This window comes from Vanessa tameamea, chromosome 7 (assembly GCF_037043105.1).
Source record: "Vanessa tameamea isolate UH-Manoa-2023 chromosome 7, ilVanTame1 primary haplotype, whole genome shotgun sequence".
NCBI lineage: Eukaryota > Metazoa > Arthropoda > Insecta > Lepidoptera > Nymphalidae > Vanessa > Vanessa tameamea.
In genome coordinates, this window is record NC_087315.1 from 7,025,884 (window position 1) to 7,053,735 (window position 27,852).

The 27,852-nt window shown below is 32.2% G+C and overlaps 2 protein-coding genes across 2 annotated transcripts in view; one reads left to right on the plus strand and one right to left on the minus strand.

The window, feature by feature from the left end:
- The window catches only part of LOC113401217 (signal recognition particle 19 kDa protein), a 232,267-nt gene that overhangs the window by 155,267 nt on the left and 49,148 nt on the right, over positions 1-27,852 (plus strand). The window lies entirely within an intron of this gene.
- LOC113401252 (tiggy-winkle hedgehog protein) overlaps positions 1,535-27,852 on the minus strand; it is a 32,134-nt gene continuing 5,816 nt past the window's right edge. The window contains exons 2-4 of the mRNA XM_026641088.2: positions 11,044-11,305; positions 4,321-4,463; positions 1,535-4,057 (exon numbers count right to left, since the gene is read on the minus strand). Coding sequence (XP_026496873.1) covers positions 3,590-4,057; positions 4,321-4,463; positions 11,044-11,305 — 873 coding nt within the window. The 3' untranslated portion in view covers positions 1,535-3,589. The remainder of the gene's footprint in view (positions 4,058-4,320; positions 4,464-11,043; positions 11,306-27,852) is intronic.

Sequence of the window (27,852 nt, forward strand, 5' to 3'; positions counted from 1 at the left end):
CAATATGGCGGACTTCGGACGGAAGCAGATATTTTTAACTGATTGAGCTGAAATTTTCAGTTCAGTTCAACCTTCAGTTTGAATGACAATGCATGGTTAACTGTATGACGTCATTCTAAATCTTGCTTGACAGAACACCCAAGATAGTGAATAATTTTTTGAATTCCATTCCTAAAATATGGGTATCAAATGAAAGGGTTTACTGAGAATTAGTTTACTGGTGGAGTAAGTTTTTAGTACTTGCCTATAATATAGGTATCAAATAAAATAATTGTAAAAAACCCTTATTAAAAACAAGCGTTTATTTAAAAGCGTTAAAAAGAAAAAAAAAACTTGAAAACTTGTCGCGAGATTTAAGTACTTGTTTTTACTTAGTTTGAAATTTTGAAAAGACAAAATTATTCCTAACAAGTTATTTAATTTACTTGTTTATCTTCACAAGTAAATCTCACGACAAACTTTTTTATCATATAAATTTTGTCAAATGTATCAAATGTGTAATTTACGTACTTAGGAACTTACAATATCTGAAGCATCATTCAGTAAATTGTTACAGTAAGGAAAATATAATTGTTGAATAAGTTTGCTATCGCAGACGTATTCCTTGGTGGCGATAGTCAGTGGAGACCTCACGCTGCTGAGCATGGTGGTTATCAAACGAGGTGTTACATGGAGATGGTCTCTTTCTGCAAGAGTGTAACTAATTAATTAGTTTAGTCAAAATTATGACTGTCATTGTAAGTACCCACGTGGCTATGAGTGTAATTCGAAGTTTTAATTAAATCCTGGGTAAAATCAGTTTGTCACAATGAATGTCTGCGTCTCATGATAATTTTTCTATATGTTGCTAATTGTATTGTGCAATTACATTTGTTAATTAATCTTAATGAACAGAAGATTTAGTGTTTTTGGAGCTGTCACATTTAACAGCTTCAACATATTAATGATGATGTTTCCTGGTCGATACTATATGGTGGCATTGTGGATATTTATTGTGTTATTTTCGAGGCGTTTGGTGTCAGACAGCCGGCCGACCATCAAATCGGTTTTCATTTGTTTTATTTCGTAATTTCATTATTAGCAATAGTTTTACGTTATTTTATTTTAAAAAATAGTATCAGCTAAATTGAATTTTGATTGAAACTTAATCAGATTTGCATTAATCGCATAATTATTTCATGACAGTTTCATGTGTACCTGACACATGAAACAAGTTTGGAATATATAACATGTATCTTATGTACTACAAATAGAGTAGTAAGGTATATCTGTACATACATAAGAATCATACAAATTGAAATGAACTATTATAATTCCAAAAAGGTTTTTTTAATGTATACTTAGACGAATATGACGTAAAACGAGAAATAAATTGTTCTTAAGTTCTGTATTTGGCTAAAATTTCGCGGTAATTTTATTATCCAGGAATATTTACAGAATAGTTACAAAATTTGTTAAAAAATGTAAAAAATACTATTTGTAAATAATGTAAAAAATACCGATTTATGAAAGGTTTGAAAATAAAACAGCTCACTTTGAATGTTTAAGACTTTTATATCAATACAAAAATAACATCAATAAATAAATAATATGAAAGCGCAATAATTACATGGAACCGTTATAAATTACAAGATACTTTACCGAAATTAGAAAAACGTCATTCACTGAAAAAAGCATTCCAATTGTGTTATTAATTATACATTTGCATCAAATAAAGCGCTTAATACAATTTTCTTTTTTGCGCGACACATAATACCTACTAAATACTTTACTTATAAATATATATTAAGTACTTGAGTACTTCACAATATACGTAGGTACTTCATTTAGGTGTAACACTATTTGCTACAAATACTATACACATTACGCAAGCACTGTTTGTTATATAATACTGCTTTACTTTTGACATAAAGACGGCACAAAGTATAGCATTTATATTTTCGATATGGCATTTAAATGGCGTACATTTGTTATCGAAACATTAGTTAAAGCTTTTATATTTATAAATCTAATCGTTAGTATTACATTAAATAACTATTATATAGGTGAGAAGTCCTCCTAATCTTCCTTAATACTGGAAAGCTTTAGGACTCGGCTTAAATATAATTTTTTTTAAATGATAATTTAATATTGGTATTCTTAATAATGATAATAATACATAACATCACTTTTCAACCTACTTATTATTTCTAAATACTGATGTGAGTTAGTAAATGTTTTACTAAATTCAAACTATAGGAACCAAAAGTTCAGTTCTAGATCTTTTGTACGATCGTTGAAAAATGTATTGAAACAGCTTTACAGGATATTATCTGTTGTTATTTCGATGATTTTATTGAAACTAGAGTGGGTATTTACGTCGCCTTTTCATGTATCGTTAAAATTAAATTTCAATCACAAAACTATTTCATCTAGACAAGTATTTCTTTCTTAAGAACTCTATTGAAACCCTAGTTCTGGTTTGAAGCACAAACTACTCTTCTGTTAAAGATTTTTTAATTGGGAAAAGTAATTTCACAACCTGTTCATCTACTACCGTAAAGGTAAAATTTTGAAACTGTCAATGTATATTTCGAAAGAAAAACTTAGTGTGATAAATTACCCCAAAAAAACGATTCGGTTCTCCAAATTAAATTAAGAACTGATGTTAATAACCTTTACAAAACTTATTCTTTATTTACGAAATAGTTTTACACTGTCCTATACACCTACTTAATGCATAAGGGATGTCTGTAAATTAATTTAATTCTATCAATTTTCATTATACGTCATCCAATGATACAATAAAAACAGAAAAAAAATTAGTACCTACTAATACACAAATAATATTAAATAAATAGAAGCCATACAAGATAATATTATATCCAGTAACATGTAAAGAGAAAAATAAATAATACATTCAGCCAAAGTAACTTAAAGAAAGCCAAATGCAATAGAATAAATTAAAAAAGAATATACGAATTACCTCATTGTTTTCGTCAATTTTTAAATAGAGAACTAGCCTACATAACAATAAATAAAATCTTAAGGCACTGATTTAGGTACCAAGATCACAATTCATTACTCTTGTAAAATGTTAGGAAGTAAAAAGATTAGAGCCGTGGAATGTCAAGTTACAAACATCAAAAATTAACCAAATACTGTTTAGAGTAAAACACCTAATAATACTTTAATAATAAATGAAAAAAAGATAATTTAGATTTGCTAATAAAGTGCTTATGATATCTATACAACATCTTAAAAAACATAAGCGCATACAGATAAGTATTTCCGCATTGTGCAGAATAACAATATCGACACAATTTACAAATATTTGTTATGTTAACTAAAAATATGCAATAAAGGCAAAGATGTCCTTAACGCTACTTAATAAATAGACAGGATTTCGAAAAGGACAACCTTTGCTCTTGGATTCATTTTTTAATACAGACTTAAGTACTCAAGACTTATTTACAATTTTCTTGACCGCATTATTTACAGGGTAAATTATTTACAAGTGTCCAAACTTGGCACGTCCTGCGCGCGATTTAACGTGAACGATCACATCTAAAGTAGCTGTCATTGTCATGTCACCACACAAACTTCAATTTCAGCGATATTTATACGATGACGGCAATACATAGTCGCCGAAATTATATAGTGCATTCGCGTACCAGTGAACGCCTCGTGGAATTTCATTTGAATTGCTCCAACTTGACAACCATCGTAAGGGAGCCATTGCGGCATGAGCCAGGGAATGACTGCGCACAATGGCGTAACAAGACGCCAAAGCATCGTCGACTATTATCGTACCGGTCCTGGTCAATGGTGCATATACTCCACGTTTTGACACAATACGAGTTTTGATGACTTTTGATGGACGCATTACACTACCATATCCTCTGGTAAGAAGTACATCGCCTATCTGTATGTTAGCAGCGAATAATTCTCGCCAGCCATCAGCAGCGGCTAAAAGAAGTAGATGAGACGGCGTAGTTGTTATAGTCACACCGTTTTCAGCTGTAACTTCAATGAAATGTCGTGTTGCGTTCGGATCTCGATCAATAAATTCCAACACCTGTAATTATAACAAAAATATAAAGTTATATTTTTTTACTAAAATAATACAGAAAGTTAAGCTAGTTTAATTTAAAATCAGAGAATGCTTCGGAAGACAGAATAATTGATAGGTATGAGTAATTGATCTTAATAATGTTTAATATTCAATCTTAAAATAAAATATAATGTTGAATAAATCAATTTGAAACAATACGAACAAATAATTTGAGCTGAATTACAAAAAAGAAAACATAAATAATTATTTTTTGATAAAAAACACACCTCAGAATAAACCATTTTTCCATCATCAGCAGCAGCCAATACTTTATCTCCTTTTCTGAGATTCGCAATTTCTTGAGGTCCATTTAGTGTGTGCACCAAAGACCCAGAGGGGAAACATCCGGCACCTGTACCCACGGAAGACTCTGCAACGAAAAATATACAAATATAAATGTCAATTCTATCGAGAAACATCGAGAATTATCAATACCAAACTTGCTGTTAAATTTAACAAGATTTTTTACGCTCGTAATTAAAATCCGATAAGTTACAAAACAAAAGAGAGTCGCAGACGCTTTCTTGTTCCCAGACCGAAGGTTATCTGCACACCACAAAACTTGTGTTCCGTGCAGGTAATTCCTTTGTTAAATCATGATGCGAAAATCCAATATAAAAACGTAGATTATTTACTTATAGCATAAATAAAAATTCGTCGAAATACCTTAAGGTTAGCCTAAACAAATTTTTAACTGATAAAAAATTCTATCCCTTTTGGTTAATCTTATGCCCATTGTTTGTAAAAAATAAACTTACTATAGCAGATCGACCACAACCATAGTTGCTTATAACTTTATTTGTTTATTATTTAATGGTATTTATTTAAATCCTGATCCAGCTTAAACTGTACCTGTGTTAATCTTGCGCGACGAAAAATTAACTTTTTGGTATTTACGTGCACCGAGACGACGTCGAAAAGATAAGTGAAAACGGATTAAAGACAAGTTAACTAGCTGATCGTCGTACTAGCACGTCGTTCTCAATGGAATAACTAATAAATAGAAAAAATGCAAATGGCATTAAGTTAAACTTTGTATCTTGCTTTTCAGACGATTAAGAAGAGCGGTACAATTACACGCATAAGCGGACACAGTGGCGGTGGATTACTGCAAAGCTGATGGCAGCGTTTGCGAGAGCTCGTTAAATTTTGATTTGTTGTGTAACCGAGCGATAAATTCAACCGATCCTCGTTTACAAAACGATGGGACGCCCTTATCGTATTACACAATAACCACACAAATTAGATTTCGTTCGAAGTCAAGCGCTTATTGTCGATATTTTGTTTGTTGTTTGGTGAATACATCACACGAATCATTGAATAGGTACATGTCGGCCACCTTTACACTTTTTGCGCATGTTTTTCAGGGAAGTCACTGTTATTTTTCTTAATTATTGTACACGACTGTTTTTCAGGTCATACCATATAAGTACAAAAAGGAAAAGGCCAAATTACAAGATATGTTAACTGGTCCCATCCATGTTGTTTTAATAGTATTAAATTTATCTTTATTAAATTGACTAATAAAAATTATAAAATTAATGTTCCCGACTTCGGCCTAATTTTATATTTAAGGAGTTGAACACAAAAACGGTCTCATAAACGTAACATGGATTCAGAAGACTTTTTTCTCCATATTTACATTTTCATTATTAAAATTTAATGCAAAATAAATAAATGATTATAAATCAAAACTTTATATTCAATTAAAGTTTAATTAAAACAGTAGTGAAAATTAAATTATTTATTATTTTAATTAAGAAAACGCTAACGATAACGAAAATTTTGACGCTTATAGATTTACCTAACTTGACTTAAACTTATAAAGTTGAAAAATCTTTGCTATTAGATAATAATAATCTGAGTGGTTATAAAATTTTAAAATTAAGTATTTAACGTGGGTACCCATCGTTTAGGTAGGCAGTAATTTATAAACTTGTACCTCTTTTCAAAAGCCCTATAATATAAATATATATTAATATAGTTTTAATTTTGAACAGCCAAAACTCCTGACCTCGAAGACCACTTTAAACTAATTCAATATCTTAAACCTGTCACACGATTTCACAGTGGTGTGACGTAAGTTAAGTTAGGCTGAAGATGTGGCGATAAGCGGCGCGAGCGCGGGTGCGGGTGCGGAAGCGAGGCGCGCGGCGCGGAGAGGCGGTGAGGCGGCAGGCCACGAGTGGCCACGCCGACCCCGCCCCGCGGGGACCACCGGGAGAGCTAGGCGGCGCCTGACCATGCTGCCGGTGTACCGGTCAGATAAATACACGCACGTGACACTATTCACTCAATCTCCCCGATTGATCATACCTATGAAATTCACGACTTTGTTATCTATGCCAAAAGGATGCGCTAGTATCAGTTTCCTTTAAAAAATATTCCATACAGTATACAATTATTTAAAATGGGATAAATATTTTACTTAAAAGATAAACTCAAGAGCATTACCTAAATACAAATATTATATTTTTACTATTTTTTACTTCAACGTATCACCATAGGTACCTAAAATCGTCGTACGTCGTACTCACTCTATAGTCACTCTATACGCAATATTCACCGTGTGCTCTATCTAAGTCGTAGCTTAGATTACATAAAAGCCAGCATGCTATTACTTCGATCACCATCATCGCGCCAACTTATTTTTATTTATAAGCGACTTTGTACGTCTATTATGTCCATTTATCGCAAGTATTTTTTGTGCTGCATATTATTAGGTTCTTATAGATAAGAAGAATACCAACGTGTAAATAGTTGTTATATCTTTTTAAAATATTGTTAAAATACGCCTCCAGCAACGCTCAGATCAGCGAATCTATCTTATTTATATCGTAAGGAATAGCAATTAGCTGCCGACATCAACGTGGTCATGCAAATGCCAAACTGCGCCCGCGCCGGTTATGATTCATACGCGGCCGCGCGGTGTATCTTTATAGAGCTCCCAAAGCAATAAATATTTGGTCTGCGAAAGTACCCAAATTTATCAAACATTTTAAATATGTGTGCCAGAACCGTGTAACGGTGGAAAAGTTATGGCAAATGTATGAACACTGTTATTATTAAATATGCGGGTGAATAACAACTTATAATGGAAACTTATGTACGTAATTTATCAAAAGTAAATAGGAATTAACAAATTGTGAATTATTCAAGATATTTAAAAGAAAGATTATAACGAATATTCGCTTGGCATATTTCAATTTTTCTTTTACCTTAACGTTCATTCCTAATTAAATGATTTAAAACATAATAATAAAATAAAGTATATACGCCGACTTTCTAATGTAATATATACTTATACCTCAGAATATCGTAACCCGCTGAGTTATTGCTGTCCGAGAGTTATGACATTGAATAATAGATTAGCCCATTCATCTAAAGACGTTCTAAGTAAATTGAGTGAACATTTTATGTTTAATGGAAATTCTTCAGCTTTAAATATGGTAATCGACACCATTCAGTAATCTTGCTCAATATAATAGAGCATTGAACTCTATTCCTATGGCTTCTTCAGAGCAAATGCCTGCACTCCCGCTTTTTTTCTGATTTAAACACTCAATCGGACGATAAAAAAAGTGGCAAATATCGATGTGTCATTATTGTATAAGAAACAATATTTTGATTTAAATTTTTTTTTCTAATACAGAAAAATGACACTTTGATTTACTTTTATTTTGTCTATATATAGTATTTTAAAACATTTTGCTTCTATTCGACTTTTGTGATTGAAAGTTAATTCTACCTATCAAACTCCGCTACATTTGATATTACATTAATAACAAGCATATAAATAGAAAGCGCGAGTAAACGTAAATCTCTCATCATTTACTGAATTTCATATTATGAATGTTGAACATCATATCGGTATGTGTGGGAACAAGTCAAGTTGCGGCCACAGCTTTCCGGGATGTGGCGTGACCGTGCCCGCTCGAGCGCACATCGCTCACTCGCGCTTCTATCCGCTTCTCTTCATATATTTATGCCGTTAATATGACTCTAAATAAGGTATTTAATAGGTTATCCTTTAGAATTCAAAAGCAGATTATTTAACACAATACGGATATGCACAGTACACAATATGTTTTAAAATTAAAACTAAGAACACAATATATTATTTAATGCTATAATGGCATGTCTATTTATTTTTTAAACTCTTTAACGTAGGTATATTCGTATGCCTTGTCTGCACCGTATCGACCTATCTGCCACTTGAGTGTACATATATCGCTTAAGTGTCTATAAATTTTCCCTTGTACTATGATTAAATCGTTAATTCATTTGATTACATTTGAACCGTATAAGATGTACGTAGGTATGTATAATAGTAAAAATGTATATAATATAACTAATGATATACCTTCTGTATATACTACATAGCTGGGACTGTAGGCACAATGGCACTCTAAATATAAAGGAGTTCTTTTAAAATATGTGTGCAACTATGGAGATTGCTTAAGCTTTAAATAGTGGATTTTTTATCGCAATGTTATTTAGCCAATTAGCGTTGGCATTTGCAATTTATTTATTCACGTATTTTTTTCAATCAATTTAGTCTCGACTTCGCGATTACTTCGGGACGGGACCGTCTAGATCGGGTCGCGTTCGTCCTTCAGCGTCTCGTGACCTGCCTTTGGTCACGCCCCATTTACGCGCGCCTCCTTCGTGTTAAACCACCTTAAGTGCTCATCACATTATTTTTGTTTCGATTATATTATATTCTATTAAAATCTACGTATGTACCTGTACATAATTGACTAAGTTTGATTATTCTATCTAATCGCCTTTATTTGGTTTAAATTACTCTTAAGTATCGTTTATAGCCAATAAGTAAGAACTATTTTAGAATATGAAAAGTAAGTAACTGATAACAAGGTCGTAAAAATTTAAAGCATTATAATCATTCGTTTAAACCTGTATACTTACTCAACTATAAGGACATAAATGTAAAGTGACATTTGAGCGCGTTGATGTCTTTTTAAGCTTCTCGATTCGAGTAATGCAGCGAATATTGAGCAATATAATATTTGTTTATATTATATTAATCTAGTATTGTTTTTTGATACATAAATTATAGTTAATCTATTGCAGCAAAATAACAAATGTATCTACTATATTACACGTATTCATTGTAATTTTTAACCCATTACATATAAGATATTGAAGCGTATAAAAAACTGAGTTATACAAAAGAAACAATAAAGAGCAGCCAATGAAAATCAATTAATTGGAACCATTATAAAAACTGGTCATATTATTGGCGCTGCGATGATCCAGTGCGATGCTTTAAATTAATATACGAGACCATGTCACGAGACAGGTTATCTTGTTGTAAGTATTTATAATAACACATTCATATTTAAAACTGTAAGCTCATATTTCTGAATCATTTTTGAATTATTTAAATAACGGCATTTAAAAATTAGGGTTTGTTTATATGCGATTGAAATTTACGTAAGTTTTTAAACGTTTTTAATTAATTACGAAGCTTCCGATAACAATCATTAAACGAGCTTTTAATCGTTGTCACTTTACTTTTGAATAAATCACAAAAGCTGCAGTCAAAACCTTTAATGTAGGTTGCGAATCAGGTATTTGAGATAAACGCACTCCATAAATATTTCATTGCTGAGAAAAAATAAATTTCTTGTCTCATTTTTTGAGATCTCTTCGAATGTCAAGATTTTTTTTCAGTTTTTCATTTATAAAGTATACAGATTTTAATAAGTTATCAATTGTTAACACCTTAGTAACTATACTCTTATGGAAGTAGATTGTTAAGACAATGGTCAGAGAAAACCGTGCATGTTGTGGCCTTGACCCCGGCTGGCTCGCGACCGACATACATACCCACACGCCAAATTAATTATTTATAAACTCCAAATTAATGCCACAAGCTTTCGATCGAAAAACTGAATAAATGAATAAACATGGCTACAAATCGACTGCGACCGATGGAACTCTAGCAGCGTAACAAAGCCTAAGTTTTTAATAGATATAAGACAAATTATCAAATTGAAGATACGTGACCATTGTGTTTAGTCTGTAAAATCATTTTAAAGATTTAACATTACTTCTTGTTACTTCCTGATATTTTATTAGCTATTCTAAACGTGTTAATATTTAAATTATCTAGGTAAATACTATCAACGAATGAATGTATTTTTTCTAGATGGTCATAAGCAAATATATATATATATATTTAAAGAAGTTTTATTTTAGCAAATATTACGCAACCACAGCAACCTATGATTCTCTAAACAGCATTAAGAATGTGCACAAGCACCAGATTGCTTCAATAATATCAAAAACATGTTCATACATACATATAAATAGTCGTTTCTCTCATCGTTATGTTGCATATACACTTATAGCTATAAGTAGCCATTGAATCACCGGCGTAATTATAGAAGTGGGGGATTGGCTGCGATGTGGCCGTGTTAGAGAGGGATAAAAATATTTTAAAGGTGGGGTGTGAGGAGGACGTACGCTAACAAGAGGCTTGTTCGTCCGTTTGATCGACACCGCCGGAGAGCGGGCGCGGGAAGCTGTCTGAGGTGCATTCTTCTTGTAAAGCTCAACTATATATTTGGCCTGCGCGGCTTGTCCCGTAGTCCACATTATACAGTTATGTACCCATCAATTTTTAAAATCATTAAACGGTTCTTTGTTTTTAATACGTTTCAGTATTAAAATAAGCTTTTCATTTATTTAAAACTACTTAAAATATCTTAGTTGCTGCTTTTATATATATTCTAGTATTTGTATTTATTGGATATAAAATAAATTAATCACTTATCCATTAATAAGTATGTACACGCCTTGTGCCTGTCAATACCCTATACATATATTATTTCAATAATAATTATAACAATCACGGTATTAACAATTTTCAGTTTTATATTGTAGTCTAAAATCTTCTCATTCACAAAATGCATGTAACGTACCTGTTTTAACTGAACAGTGAATGTAAGACCGGCTTTCGTAAAAGACCCAGTCAAAGCCTGCCTCAACAGCGAGCCGCGCTAGCATTCCGTTCTTGCTGTGGTCGCGATCGCTGGTGGTGAGGTCCACAGCTCGACCCTCGTAATGTAACGAGTTGTCGAGGTGGGAATTCTCCTCGTCCCAGCCTTCGATCACTCGCAGCCGAACTCCGGGCCATTGATTCATCACACTGATCGCTAGTGTGTTCAGTTTCTCTTTGCATCGCTGAAAAGTAATTAAAGTATATGTTTAATTATGTAATATAAATGAATTACAAAACATAAACTTATGGTCGACACATTCATACCAATAACTAATAAATAACACAAAATATTTTACTTCCTAAATGGACACAATAAAAAAATGTTAAATAAAATGGCGTCGACTTTGCGACACATGTTTTTCAGCTAGATACCATCTAGTATATACATGAGGTGAGCTTGACATACTAATTTATGTTAAGTAAAAACATTTATGACAATTTTTTTATAATAAAGTTTTTTCAAAACCTTAATTCTATAGCTATTGGTTAAACTGAACTAGTGACCCCCAGTAATATTGTAATAAAAATTCTTCGATAGAAAAACGTATATTAGTAGAAACCATTGATAGAGCATTAATTTAATTTTTTTCTATGTTTTAGCATATCCTGTATCGTGATGTCGTATATCATGTCAAAAGACAAGTAACAAATATTAAATTCAAAATGTATTTAAAAAAAAACCAAAAGCAATAACTTCAATTTTGCGTTATTGCTTCAACGTTAACTTTATCATAAAAAACGACCCTACATAAGTTTTTGAAATAATTATGTACAATGAAAACGATATGCACATTTTTTATTAACATCTAGAGAATACACCAATAGATGAGATAACAAATTGTAAAACCGGCCGTCCCGCCAGTTCGCAAACTTTGTCGGCATTTCGTCATGAAAAATAAATCAAATTAAAACGCGTCGTACAAAGGGATCAACACGATTCTGTTTGTGAAATAACTTTGTGGGCAAAATAAAGGAAATGTCAAAATATTTATAAAGAAATGTGGACAATGCACGACGCACCGCATGCCAGCTTTGTGTCGCGATGTCAACTCACTCTATGCAGATTTCGTAGTGAAAAAATTTAAGATTGACGTAACGAATCGAAGCGATGGGCGCCCCGCGTGGACGTCGCGTCCGCTTGCATTCAATATAAAAGATATTTTGGAGCACCGTACATAATTACTTCTACGAACGTTTCAACCACCTAATAAAGAGTTGTAAGAAATTCAAAACGCTCTCCTTCGCCAAAGTAATTCCAGATTTTTCACGGTTCAGACTTTCGGAACAAATATTTGAAGAAAGATAATTTTTCTACCTAAATTATAAACACACATTACATTCCACAAGATATAAATAAAATTATATCAATTTCAGGGAAGATAAATATGTTACATTGTAATACTAACTTAAGTAAATAAATATTCTCCAATGAACAATCATCGAACCATTTGTCGAATACAACATAAATTTTCTATTTCATAAAAGCTTTTTTACTGAGTGCTTATTGGCAGCGAGATTCCATGTCGACGTGCAGAGCAAGCCATGGGATGTTCAATGTTTACTCTGCAGACGTCTCGGTCCGCACTAAAACAATCGAATGTTAAATGTATACTCAAACACTGATGCACTTTAACGTGGGAACGCGACGGTGGCACAATTAGGTCCTCTTTCTGAGAAGTTTTATCTTATAATGTTAACTCAAATACTTTATATACCTCAATATGTATGTAATTCTAATCTGAAAAGTCAGAGACCGATCAGGTCTTTATTGATTTGATAAAAATAATCTTGTATCATATGAGTTACTTGAATTTACAAAAAATATCAATTCGGTTTGATACTGAAAGAAGTATAGGTTGCCATAGGTTATTTTTCAGACGAATCATAATCCTAACAGCAAAATTACCGTCTTCGTAATCGTACAATAAACAGGCATACGATATGTTGGTATTCGTTTGATTTATTATTTATAAGGGTCTTAAACGTGGTATATATTAAATATATAAAACCCGTTGTTAGTGCACACGTAAGTTGAATCTAGCAAGAAGATACAACGCGACAGGCCGGGCGGGCTATTATAAATTCATTATGCATATTTTTAGTAAACAAGCTGTCGATCACAATGCCTGGGCGCAGCGGGAAGCCTGCCTCTGACACCTCGCCCTTTCCCACTACGTCATATCTACCCACCCTAATACATTACATTTACCACGATAGGTAAGTATTTACATGCTACAAATATGCAACGAAATTACAAAGTCAAAAATGATTTTATTGATAGTTCCAAACACGGATCGCAAATTATCAAGTTACACGACATCAAATACTCATTTCAGACTATATCAATTAACAACAACAAGCGTGTCGAATACCTAGGGTCAAGTTTTAAAATGAAACCAGGCTACCTGAACCGGTGGCGATCGAGGCACTTGCGGACGTATAATGAAGGCCGTGCGATGGAATTGAGGCAAAAATGGAATAAAAACTTTAAGATCATCGTACTGTAGCCAAGAACGGGTGCAGTAATGTGAGATCACACGGGCATGAGATGCTTTTTGGTCTTTAGGTGAGACTCGATTAAATCTAATTTTATGAACTCACCTAAAATAAAACCATTAAAGAGATATAATGAAATAGTAATAAATATTTAAAATAGTCTAAAGAAACGATTTTTTTTCGTACCTTCATTCGCTACGTCAACATAACTTGGTCTCTCTCCCTCTCTTTCCACTAATTTATCACCGCCTCCCTGCGCGACCATAACAATATATTAGGATAATTAAATGGCTCTTTACATTCCTTAACACATCGTTTTTTGTACAAAGTCAGGAGTCGAAAAGCACCGACCAATGCTGACTGGTTTTTGATTTTTTTATTGATGTGAAACTACAACAAATAGTTAAGGGCGGTTTTAATAAAGTCGACCGTTGAATTTATTAGACGAACAAAGCTAGTGTCTTGGAAATAACATGTATAAAATTTCTATTAATACAAGAAAAAATGTAAAGTAAAATACTTAGAATACTAACCATTTCTCAATACCCCTAGCTACTCATTACATAATAATGTTAATATTTTAACATGTATGTGTACAAAACAAACATTTGTTTGCCACGTAAACCCTGGTGCCGCACCAGCCGTCGAACAAGTCATAAATATGCATAGGGAAGGTAGATCACCTGTGACCGTTCATGTTCGAAGCCCCATAATATTTGTTCACGAAAAATATCATCCTTTGTTGTATTAATGCATCTGTCATCGGCGACGAGCCACCGTTTATAAGTTAAAGCCTCTCTCTGAATTTCCAGTAAAACGTTTTGACGTTATCTTTATATGAAAAATATACATTACGTGAATATGCAATTAAGGAAATAAATATAAGCATAGTACTTGCTTGCATATGTAATATTTAAATTAATTATCTTGCAATAATGGCCCGAAGGTGTTAAACAAGTACATTTTTCGACAGCTTCAGAGTCCTTTTTTTCTCATAGAGGTTGCACACGGTACGCTAACGAAAACAGTCCACAAGGTTTTAAGGAGACTTGGGCGCCTTTCACTTTGTTAAAAAAGCTTTTGAAACAAGACACCGATGTGCAGTGTTTGCTTGAGTTACAGAACAATGTTAATGAAACGTTACACTTCATTCACTCGAATTGTCTTTCTACAATATTTATTCCAGGTACACATATGTTGAAACATCTACTAATAATACAACTAATATATAAATAATACAAGTTTTAAACGAAGTTATTATTCTTTTGAACTGTAGATTTATAAAAATATATTACATAAATTCAATTAGAAAGAGAAAAAGTACGATTATACGTATTGTTAATGTTAACTCCTCAAAAAGATTTGAATATCTATTTTCTGATTATCTTTGATTATTATAGACACTGTATGAATAATGTATTTGAATAAATATTTTCACATTTGATAAAATTAGGAAAAATGTTTTAAGTTTAAGGTGTAATCATTTTTTCTTTATTTAAACATACTTCTAGTAGTAAAAACGATTTTAATAAATGTGTGTTTTCAGCTTAACACATTGATGTAATCTCGAAAATGCATGAAAGATTATTTTTTTGGTATTCTCTAAATAATAAAACTATGAACGAGACAATTGAATGTCCTTTCTTAGTGCTGTTCTCCAGTACAAAACGAAGGTCTCCTCCAAATTTAAAATAATTATATCTAATACACAGTTTAACCAAAGTTAATAGTCAAACAGTCAGAATATTATTATGAAAATATATTATAATGTTTTTGAATTTCTTATCTGCTTATTATAATTAGTTTTATGTAGCGTTAAATGCGGTGTAGTGATCAAAGTAACCGTACTTATTCGTTCGCACTTCCAGGTGCAAAATGTGGATTTCATTCATTGAAAATCAATCGTTGGAGATTCCTCTGGGATCGATCAGTCTAAACATTTTTTTCTATTATTATGCGTTTAAGTACCGAGGGAATTATCTATTATTTACGATATCAGCTTGTAGCGGGGGTCAATTGTGAAGTCAATGAGAATATGCCCACTAGTTTCAACTTGCAAGTCATCCGAAGGAACGGTGGAATCCACGCTTCCGATGTCGATAAAATTTTTGAGGTCTATAGATTTTTTCTTTCAACAATTTCAATTATGTTCAATAAACATAAACAAGAACAACAAGGTATTAGTATTTAATGTAGCTGAAACTATTTAGTTCTCTTATAATTATCCTTCTTACTAAATCACATACGAAACGCTATAATAAACATAAACTTGCGTATCGCGTTGATTTTCTGCGTCAACCCTCGTCGTGCTGATAACTACCGCTGATCGATTTGCATCCGTAATTACGTCACTTTTAACGCAGGAGGTGATGAAAACGCGACAAGTACGTGATTGCAGGAGGCAAAATGCACGCCTTTTCCAACTCGACCGGTTGTAAGATTTTACTTTAACCATCTTGGCTTTACCGTCAAACTGATGTATCTTTATGTAAAACAAAGTCGTTTATTCAAATTATAATTTTATGTATCTACTATCGGTAATTGTAAACATTAAGAAATTCATTGACGGCTAAATTAAATGGATCAAAGAACAAAATCATGACGCGTAGGAACTATCGTAATAAAATTTATTGATTTATCAGTATATCAAAACTTCATAACTCGAGCCGTCGCGTCGCATTTGGTACGGGTGGCTGCATTGCTCGCGCACTAATCTCTGATGTCAGTACGGTCTGCGGCGATGCTATTCACACCTTAAGAGTCATTCCTTTTGTAGCTCATCTTCTTAGAATAATAAACTATATTTGTTACAACTAAGGCTCGTAATCGCCGCTTTTATTGTTTGTCTCGGCCCAAAGAGAAGTGATCAAATCATCGTGGGCGTAAAGTCAACAATCGCACACATATCACACTCTACGTCCTCTTTTGCTGACGGTCCCGAAGTGCCTCTCGATAATATTTTATAAGACAAATAACCCGATAAAGATGTTTTGACGTGTACCCGTGTTCATCGCTCACAGTAAAATGCGTTCAGTGAACGCGTATAATAAAATATTTATTTACAATTTCGTGATTTTGGGTATAAACAAAATAAAACAGTTCATAATTTAGTGTCAACTTTATTGGTGGTGAGCGAAGCGTTAAGGCGATCAGTCGAATGTATTATTTGTTGACAGGACTTCGAGCGGCGACTTTAACGTAGATCCATTAGCATTGTTTTAAAGGATTAAGCGGTGTTTAGGAGCATTGTGAGGTGACGTGTCTTCCGACACGCATATTTTTATGACACATACCATTTATATTTTTAGTTTAATCAGTGTGAAATGGCTCTGGTAGCCAAGTCGTAAGTGTTTGATAAGTATAACTTGTTTTGTTTACAAACTTAATGGATTTTATCTTCGTAAGATATAAATAAAGAAATATTATTCACACATATTTATTGTATAATATGTAGAATAACATTAGTTGTGTCAGTTTTGTGCAAAATGTTGAAAAACTTGATTTCAATAAATTTTTCGACTGATTGATTTTTTCTAACCGCTAAATTTTATTAGTTGCGTCAGTGGTCGGTATCAAATTACACAAAAGGTTTTGTATTGTTTTCGGTACCCAAATCAAAAGTGATATCTCCAGTAATTTGACAAAATTACCCGATGAGAGGGATATCGTTTTTGTTGTTTATCCTTTGCAATATTCAGGTATGTGAAAAATTAAAACTTAAGCCGTATGCGCCTGATATTAAAGTTAGAGGTAGTTTTTAAACTGCAAATATAACTTGGCAGGGATGCATAGAATATTGGTTTACACATAGCAATTTGCTTCCATTCGATTAATATTTCATCAAAGAGACAAACTGACACAGGACCGTCTTGTGGTTGTTTTCACTTCAATTATTACGCAGAATTTAGCGACATCAACTCTTATATAATATGTTATTAAGAAATTTACATACAAGTTGAACAAAAAAGTTTAAAGTTGACAGTAATAATTTAAAAAATATGGTATTAAACTACCGTACTTTAATTGTTTGTGAAGTATCGTGAATACTTTAAACATAATACATTATAACATGTCGAAATAATATAAATATAGTAGAATTGTATTTATTTTAACGACTCGCTAGTTAAGTGTATCATTCGCAAGGAATTATTTAAATTGCTTATCTGAGAACAAAAGAAACAAGGGTGAAACTCAGTCACAGTCCATTGTAGTCACTGAAATCTGATCCACGATTTCGTTTCGTGTTTTTTTTATTTATCACAGATGAATATAATTAAACAAATATCAAAATATTTTACATCAAAATTTATAACGGCAGTCGGCATTTAGCCCAGGTTATGCTTGCAAATACTTCGGTTTGATCAAAGGCAACGGTCGAAAATTAATTATCAATTTGTCGTGGGTGCCAGGCAGGCGACATAAATCGATCGGGTGTATCTGCCTGCAGCCACATTAGCCACGCTCGAACACGAGATAAGGATAACAAATGCTCAGTTTAAGGTTATCTGAACATCGCGGACATGAGAGAGCTTTTTGCCACTGAGTCCCTCGATTTGACCTTCTCGTGTCGCTGTATAAAAATCTTAACGGAGCCATTTATCTTTAAAAAAAAATATTTGTTTATTGCATTTAACACATTAAAACTAGAATACCAAATAACATTGACTTGTTATTTCTTATGTTCCTAGTATTTCTCGAAATATACCCAAGTTCAATTTTATTAAATAATATTAGTTTTGGCCAAAACTTCGATTGCGTGGCCTTCAATTAGTTGAAAAAACATTAGCGCTACATAGGAAATTTATTTTACTAATCCGCTAACATTTGCGAAAGTGCTCACAACAAGCCATCAATAATATTTTGTCTGAAACTTTGGCAGGTAAAAATACCTATAAGAACGTATACGAGACAAAGACAGTGACATTCATTTACCTAAATATATATATGACATATGATAGACTAGGTTAATGAAGTGATTTTGTGAATTCGAATAACAAAATCTAACACTCACTTATCCGTTCGAATAACTCGACCCTATGCATTGTCTTTAAGAAGTAAAAAAAGAAGAAAAAGGTACCTTACAAACTGAAAAGTATATTATCAAGAGATTGCGTTTTAAAATGGCGGCCTTTTTTAGCGGCTGCATGGCTAGGGTATAATTATTATCAAGCAACAGGCGTATGCGAAATTGGGGTCTCACCTCGACTCGTCGGCCATAAATAAAATAAAATGAGCGACGGCGGTGGGAGTAACATAACGCTAATGAATAAGCTGGATAACCCAGCTCTGTCTCAGCAGGTATCGTAGCTATCGCTGTCTCAAACCGCTAGGCTCTTAAATATTTTCTATTGGTTAATATAATCATCTTTACGCCTTTTAACGTTTAGGCAAATACGAAAAAATATAAGAAATCCTTTTTAGAAAATATGATTTAAATATTCCACCAAGAACATGCCTATATAGCAACAACAACAAACTATACATTTCTAATCAGTTATAATTAGTTTTAGTATGCTATATGAAATAAATAAAAAACTGCTACACAAATGTCTATTCACTATAACAATTTGATGTTTATGCCAGTAGTAGTAATACGGGGATATTTTCATAATATGTCATTCAAAACAGGTCATTCAAATTTATTATCTCGATGTTCGATTAGACAATAATCATTGTATATAAATGTTAAAAATTACTCAACACGAAATCCCAATTTGAATATGAATAGACAGGCGCCATGTAGGCAGGTACATAAAAAACCGGCCCAAAATAATAATAGTAGACAAATGTCCCCCTTAGCAGACACAATGAGCGACCTCCGAGTGATCAATTTACTTTTAAGGCATGCTAATTTGAAAGTCTAGAGCGCTTTATTTCTTTTTAGGGTCATACTAAAATGAATATATGAATACATTGCTTCAACGAAAAAAATTAAAATAAATTTTCTTAGACTTTTAATTTTATACAAAGTATAAATTATTTTAGTGACAATATAATAAATCTTAACTTTTTTTATCTTTAGAAGAGTTTTTAATAAGTTGTACAGATGTAGTTTTTAAATAGCCATCGTTTAAGCATTACGAGCATATAACAATCGAGGATAAAACCCCGTTTTCTTTTTATTGTGTTATCGCTTGAACACTCACATTCAACTACTATAACTACTTATGGGCCATAAAACATGACTAATATAATTTAAAATATTAGTCGTGTAAATGTAATATTGATTCCAGTTGAAGATTCGAAGCATTCAAGTAGTGGCGCAGGAGTCAACCGAGCTCGGACTTGCAGAGTGATCTTTATCGGACGTCGCCGTGTCGACTTCACAATGCCATCTTTTGTGTTCCGACATGATTATTTATTGCCACCAAACACTGCGCTTACAAGAATGATATAACTCTGCAATTTAAAATTTATTTAAACAAGCTACGTCCTACCCTAATCTTAAAAGAAGAAAATATAAAAATACCTATGTAATGAGTTAATAGAGAAAATTCTCACCATTGAAACTGTCAATATTAGTGAGTCAAGGATTAAAGGAAAGAATCGTAATTTTAAGAAGCTTATAGCTGTAGAAAACATTTACAATAGAACAACCCATACAACATTACAAGTAATAATTCAATAATTATATCTACTATTACCAAATGCAATTCTTCAAAGTTTTTATGTTAAAAACATACCTAATGCAAGAAATTATGCAACGTGTAAATTATGTATGTAACAAGTGCGAAATGGTCAATGCTATATCTACACATTTGTTAAGATGCAGCTAAGTTTATAGAAGTGCTAACAAAGCAATTAAAAGTTATCTTGTACGAACAACTATATATTCATAATAAAACAATTAAAAATCTTTTGATTAGATCATAAATATTATATTTGACAAATTTGTTTCATAATTCCATGAGTTAAAGTTTGTTTAGGAGCAGTTTTCATTGAATTTTTTGTACTGCAATGTCGAAACAATGATGCAGTATTCTATGTTTAATGTTTAAGTTAAAGTTGGACAATGCTATTGAGACGACACTTGCAGATATTCGAGAGCATTGAGGCCAAACCGTCGCGTATTTTAATAGTTATGAGCGGTATGTCGGCCGTTGTATTAAAACAATGACCAATAATTCTGTATTTATGTCTCATTGCAGCAAAAGAAAACGCGGATGATTTCTGCTTTAAGTTCATTGTCTTGCAAGGAATATCAACTTGTGTTAAATGTAAATTCAACGAATAAGCGTATTTTAGATATATTTTTTTTAGTTTAATAGAAGTTATTTTAATAACAAAACTTAAAATATTATGAACATCTCGAGAATATTTTAAAAACAAATTCCACAAAGGAAGTAGATTTATTACACATACGTATAAGATTTATTTGATTACAAACGAAAGGCTTATTGAAGGCACGAAGTCGATCGCGTTAGTCAAAATAACTGCACCCGTCTTATCGATAACAATAATTAAACCCATTAGTTTATTAATTGCGAGTGGCGCGGAGCATTGTTCTCTGCCGGACAATCGTTGCTAGACCAAATAACATCACTACCAACAACTTTGCTTAGTTTACCGACACACACGACAGAACTAGTATGTAAGGTATTGTATTTCAAAACCGGTTAACGATAATATGCTCAAGGTAAAAATCTAAATACATTTCTAGTTATATAAAATAACATATTTTCTTCAACTAAAATTTTACTCAATTTCATCGTTATATATTTTCATTCTTCTTAAATTTTCTTTATTCTAGAAATATGTTTTGTATTTTATATGCACATTGGATTATATAACTTATATGTGTTATTAATTATACCAAGATTGAGTAGGACGCAAAACCGAGCTCCGTGAGAACGTTGTTCAATATGCGGTCAGCCTTTGGTTTAACTGCGGTCCATCGGAATCTGACAATACTGCAATGATATGAAATATCACTATGTATCAATAATACGCAAGGAAAATTTAAATTAAATAGAGATATCAGATAAGATTAAATACTATACGTATTTAATGTATCTACAGTATCGAAGGTATAACTCATAACAATTTGAACAGAACCTATCGATTAAAAAATTCATCCGTAAATTACTAATACAGATTTTTACAGTTAAATTTAGCTAGTCCATATGGTGACGGAATTAAGCTATTGTGGTCTAAAAATAACTAGAAATATCGATAAATCAGTATCTTGTTATATCACTCATCACTTTTCCATCTGCTACCGGACTTCAATCAACTGAAATCAATTGATTACGCAATGGCATTCCTATGAAACCCTTAAAATATCATGTTTGATGTTGAAATGTATTAGTTTACTAACATTATGTACAAACGTGAATTGCGTTGAATCGCATAAAATTCTACATGTGCTTCTTTAGTTTTCATTTCAGGTTGATTTTACGAGGTCTCTGTGTATATGAAATTCACAGACCTCGTAAAATCGACCAATTACATGCTTATGAAATAATTTCCAAATCAACTGACTTTTATAAATAAGATTCCATCAACTGTGAGATAAAAATTAATGTGACCGCAACTCTGGTATGACTAGGATCGTAAAATAGTTTTACATATCATACATTACACATTTTAATTTCGTAACACTCAAAATTTAAGCTATTTCAAAGGTAGTTCGTAATTTCTTTCCTTTTTTAACTTAAGGTAATTAACAACAAAAATAAAACGCTATAGGAAAATTATATAACTTAATATGATTGTGGTGTGCATTATGAATAAACTCTTATAACAAAAATATTGGAATAAACGTATTGGAATTTTTCTTTGAATACACTATAATTATCACAGATGAAAAAAAATTAAATGTTTCAAAAGAAAAACATTTAACGTATGTCAGTTACGCAAATTTTGGACGATGACCGCAAATCATAACACGGCATTCTTATTATGAATAATATAAAACTCCCATACCGGTGTAAACGTACCATATGGGTGAATACGAATTGATGGTTGTAATAAAGTAAACAATTGAATCATGGCGCCCACACCGCTTCAAAGATACTAAGCAAGTTTGATCTTTGAATAAATGTACATTTAATATTAATATTAACGTTTTTTTAATATTATATTTGATTACATTACACGATATCTATTATTGTAAGTTATTATTAAAAGAGCGAACCACGTGTTTTATCCACTGAATAGCTCAGTGGATAAAACACGTGGTTTAATATTATCGACCTAAGTTCGCTGACTTAATTCCGGAGAAGCAACACTGAATTTGTTTATGTTTAATTTGTAACCACTGCTCACTAGTTAAAGAAAACATCATTAGAAAACATCGTGGTGAAATAAACTTCAAACCTAGGCTGTTTTCCAATAGTGCTATAATAATACTAATACATTTAACTTGTTTAAAAAATCGTAAAAAAAATATAACAAAGAATTACAATAATAGTTACTGTAATATTTAATCAAGTTAAAGTATTTACTATTTTTTTAAATTAGTCTTGATTTTATTATAGTGGTATCAAACCTCTGATTGCGTTACTTAAACGACATATCGATGACACATAACCCTAATAGTTGATGTCACATTAATCGGTGTCTTTGTTATTTTGCAAACTATAACTATACTTTTAGTTTTAAACTTAAATATATTATAAAAAAAAAAACAGGAAAATAGTAGATATTTAATATAGGTAATATTTTTGGAAATAATTATGTGATTCAATTCGCACATAAATTATTTTTAAATCTACTTAAATCAGAAATCTTATTGCGAGTGCAGACAAGTGTACAAAATTTTAACACAGTCGGATGAAAAATGTGAATCTGACGCGTAATTAGAATATGTACTATAAAAAAACCACTGATTCAATCATTTATAATGAACCGTGCATATTATAATTCAATTACTGTTTAAGGAAGAAGAAATAAAAAGTAATACATATAAATAAAACACAATTGAAGAAACGTTACTCTAAACGTGACTCATATTCAATCGTACTATTAGTAATACTGAGTTGGATATTAACAGGCAGCATTATTTTATATTCGCACATTCTCGCGAATTGACTTTAACCAACTTACACAAGAATGCACTTTACCATCCGACGAGGTCTCAATCGGTAATTTTTTATATGTTTACCTACGGCCCAGTGATGTACACGATACTCGACGTGTAGAGATTAATTTCCGAGGTGGCATATTGTCACTTTAATTTATGATCGCCCATTGTCTTTCAGCTGACGTCATCTGAGGCATTCGCGGCGAAATCTGATTCAATTAAGGTGCTATATATTTTTTTTAAATTCTTTAAAACCATATTGAGGTTTTCTCAAAGCAATTAATTTTTTTTTACATAACCATATTTCTTTAATATATTTTTCGAAATAAACACTTACACTTTTATTTAATATATTAGTCATAATCTACTTACTGGAAGGTCTCTAAAAGTTATAGGGAAGGTATCTATTTACAATTAACTGAATTTGAAACAATTGCAGTGTAGTGTCTCCTGCTGTAGATTCCAATTTTATTTTTGATTTCTAAAGATGTAGTTACGTGATATATTCCTTTACGAAAATGTATGATTAGTTCTATGTTGAACTTTAGAAAAATAATATTTTATATAAAATGACCACTGTAGTGCTCTAGAGTTTCAGATGACCGCAGCCTAGGTTGAACTCAGTCATTGAACCCTCACAATCCTACTAATATAATTTCTCTTGAATAAAGCAATATTAGGAAATAATATAAATATGGGATATGTATTTTTAATTACATAAGTATTATAATGCATTATAAGGAATCTCTTATAATCTTATGAAATTAATCGTGGTCACCCGCGGTTTCGCTCGTGTTTTAAGGGTTGGTCATTAGACATACTATGTCCTTTCTTGAATTTTCCAAGTTAATTACTCTCAAATAGCCGAAAGACAAATAAGCGAGTAACTATGACCATAGACGCCCGCTAAGAGTAAAATCGCTAATATTTAATTAATTATGTCATAATATTTTTAATCCATATACAGTTTTACTACAGTTATACAGTCTTGTAGATGTTGTATTTTTTAAAGTAACTATTTATTAAAATTAATAACAACTATACTAGACAAGGATACTACAACTATTAATTTCCTTTGGATACCCATATTAAAGCGTTATGTATATCTTTCTAAAAAGCTGTCAATATATCAAAGATCTGACCGCCAGAAAGTACTGGGTGGAGCTAATAAACTGTTTGAGTAGTACCTCGTGTTGACACTGGTGTTTCACACCTGAACAATGCTTCTCGTTTGCATTAATGTAAATTAGGTTAGGCAGCCCGCCGCCGCGCCTACGTTCAATTAGACGAGCCCTAAAGTAGCTCATATGTACTTGTGTAAAGGAAACTAATAATATGTACACATTAACTTCCTCGTGTAATCTTCGTCTGAACAAAATATTGATGCAACTGCATACCAATATAATTCCAGCGTGACGATACACGAACCGCCCACGGAATTCATTATGTAAGAGTACCTATGTCGATTTGACGCGGGAAATGTGGGAACCAAATTAATTTGAAAATAGACAAGTATAACGTATTAGGTTACTTATAAATTTAGAGACATCAAACTATGTCATGTGTATTCAAGTCTATATGACTAAGTTTGATGTCTATACGTATTTTAATTGTTTAATAATGTTTTACAATATAGTGTACAAACGAAACCCTCTTCTTGGTTGACCTGGCTGCATTGTTCTATCTTATAATATTAGTAAGTAATAAAAAAAAAAATAATAAATGTTTTGCTAATTAAATATGTCCAAAAATAGTTCAAGTCGGCGTGGAGCGGATGCGTAGTGCGGTGTCAAAGACTGTGCGCATGTTCTTCGTCCGTCAGCGCTATTGGCGATCGCGTAAACACTGCGCCCGCGTTGCGTGCCGATGCCGTTAAACACAATTTGCGTCTTTACGGAATTCTCGCGCCTTGATTCTAAGATTTTAGAGTTTTTATAGTCCATTATAATAATGACACCATTTAAACGACGTTGCTTTAACGATCATGATTTAAAAATTGGAGACTAGACTGCCGTAGCAGGAGAACAATAAGGCAGCGCCTAGATCGGACGTGCCATTAACATTTCCGAACGTCACAAATCACACCAGCAAAATGCGAGATCTATAACCAAAAAAGATCTATGTTGGGAATGTTTTTTTTATTGTGAAGCGGCAGAGTCGCACGCGCGGCTCGATTGTGGCTGTGTGGTCCTCGCTAGCCACTTTGTAAATAGCGCGGTTTACCTTTTTCAACTTTTGTGTTTTGTTACCTTTTGTGCTGTTGTACGACCAATATTACCATAGCTATTTAGGCCCGTCGGATAAATAAATACGTCATTTATCATGATAACTGATGCGCATGGATGTCGCCGTGTCACAACGTTCAAATGGGGTGAAGATTTGATCTTTAGCCTTCACGATTTGTAGCGATTTATCTTGCATTGTTTCCTTGTTAGTCCAGGATAATGTGGATAAGAGACGTATAATTTATATTGAGAGCAGAAGCCATTAAATGTCTTTAGCTACTTCATATTTTAAATCTTATTAAGTCTTCTATGATATTTAATGTCTAGCAATAATATAGGTAATAAAATATAAAAAAATAAAAAGTTGTAAGTTCGCACTTTTAAATTAAAAGTTAATATATATTACTATTATTTTACGCAAAACCTAAAATAATAATTTACACAAAAACAATATAATATAAGTAGTTAGACAAAGTTTAGGTAATGTGCGACGTTACAGCATCTGCTCATATCGAAAAAAAATGTGGTCGGAACTGTACCATTAAATTGTAGCCACAATAAATTCACTCTAACCGCAGGTCTCTTTCACAATATTTGTATCGAGGCGACAAAAAGGGCCGAAAGGGCGGCCCTTCGTTGAATGAAGGGAAGGTAAATAAATATAAATAAAGGTGAGGGCGGCGGGACGCGGGGAATAGCGGCGGCATCCCGCAGCGCTTGCGCTCGCTTACCGGCCTCTTCGCAATCATAATGAATGTAGGCAAATATCAGTACTGTTAATAAAAAAAAGATCATTTTTAATTCCATTATACATATGGGATAACAGTGTAAATCACTATACATAAATAAATGTTATAGTCTGTAAATTTTCCACTTTGTAAAAATCCAATTACAAGCTCATTGTTCTGCGTACGAGACGTCACACGTCATTAAACTGGACCAATGAGAATCGTAAAAGCACTACGGCGCTGATCGCTTGCATTGCCGGCATAATCGAAAGCATCACGACCAATTACAGGACTGTGCTGTAGAGAGGTGCACTTTTATTGGGTGTAAGATTTAAGTGCCGATCGACACGCTAAAGTATGACCCTACCTGATTTTTACAGCCGCATTTGTAGTTTTGATCTGATTATTACAACCTAGTAACTTCAAGTTCAAAGGTCTCCGAATTAAATTTGTTCTCCATCTAATAGATACTTTATGCTACATCAAGTTTAAATTAAGAAGACAAGACCTTCTGTAATGACGAAATATTATTAGATGTAAATCTGTATCTTTACAATAATGAGGTTCGTTATTAATACTACGAATTAATGTATACACATCCTGTTTATAAAATTATGTTATGACACTTTATTTACTTAATAAATCATCTTTTGAAACTGAGGAAGCAGAAGCAAAGCTATAAATTAATAGCTGCTCGTGCTCATCCAAAATTGAGAACACTTTGAACCAAATAAACATGGAAGTATTGATAGCAATATCGCTAGCTTTATCTATTAAATGGTATGCGTTCTTGATTCTTCATTCTTTATTTTGACTTTTTAGTTAAGTCCCTATCATAACATAACTATAAAATCAAATATTTTTTATTTATCCATATACTAGAACATTATTGAACATCGATAAAAGTACAATAAAATTGTTGTACTTTTTTTACGAATTTATTACAAGGGAAAGGAACTGATATCATTTGATTTTTTTTTTAATTAAAACAAAAGTTATGTAGACTAAATCGTGTTGATTTTTCTGTTTGTTAAACTATCTTTGTTATTTTTATTATAAATGCTTATTTATTTAAAAAAAAGTACATTTACTTAATAAAAATATTTTTGTTTTCAATAAATTAAACATTCTATTCTATTTATTTCACGTTGGTTTTAGGTAAACGTCGATAAATAGCCTGACGATACGGTTAAAATTTAAAATGTTTACTTTTCATAAGTTTACCACATTCTTATGAAATATTTAACTACTTCCTA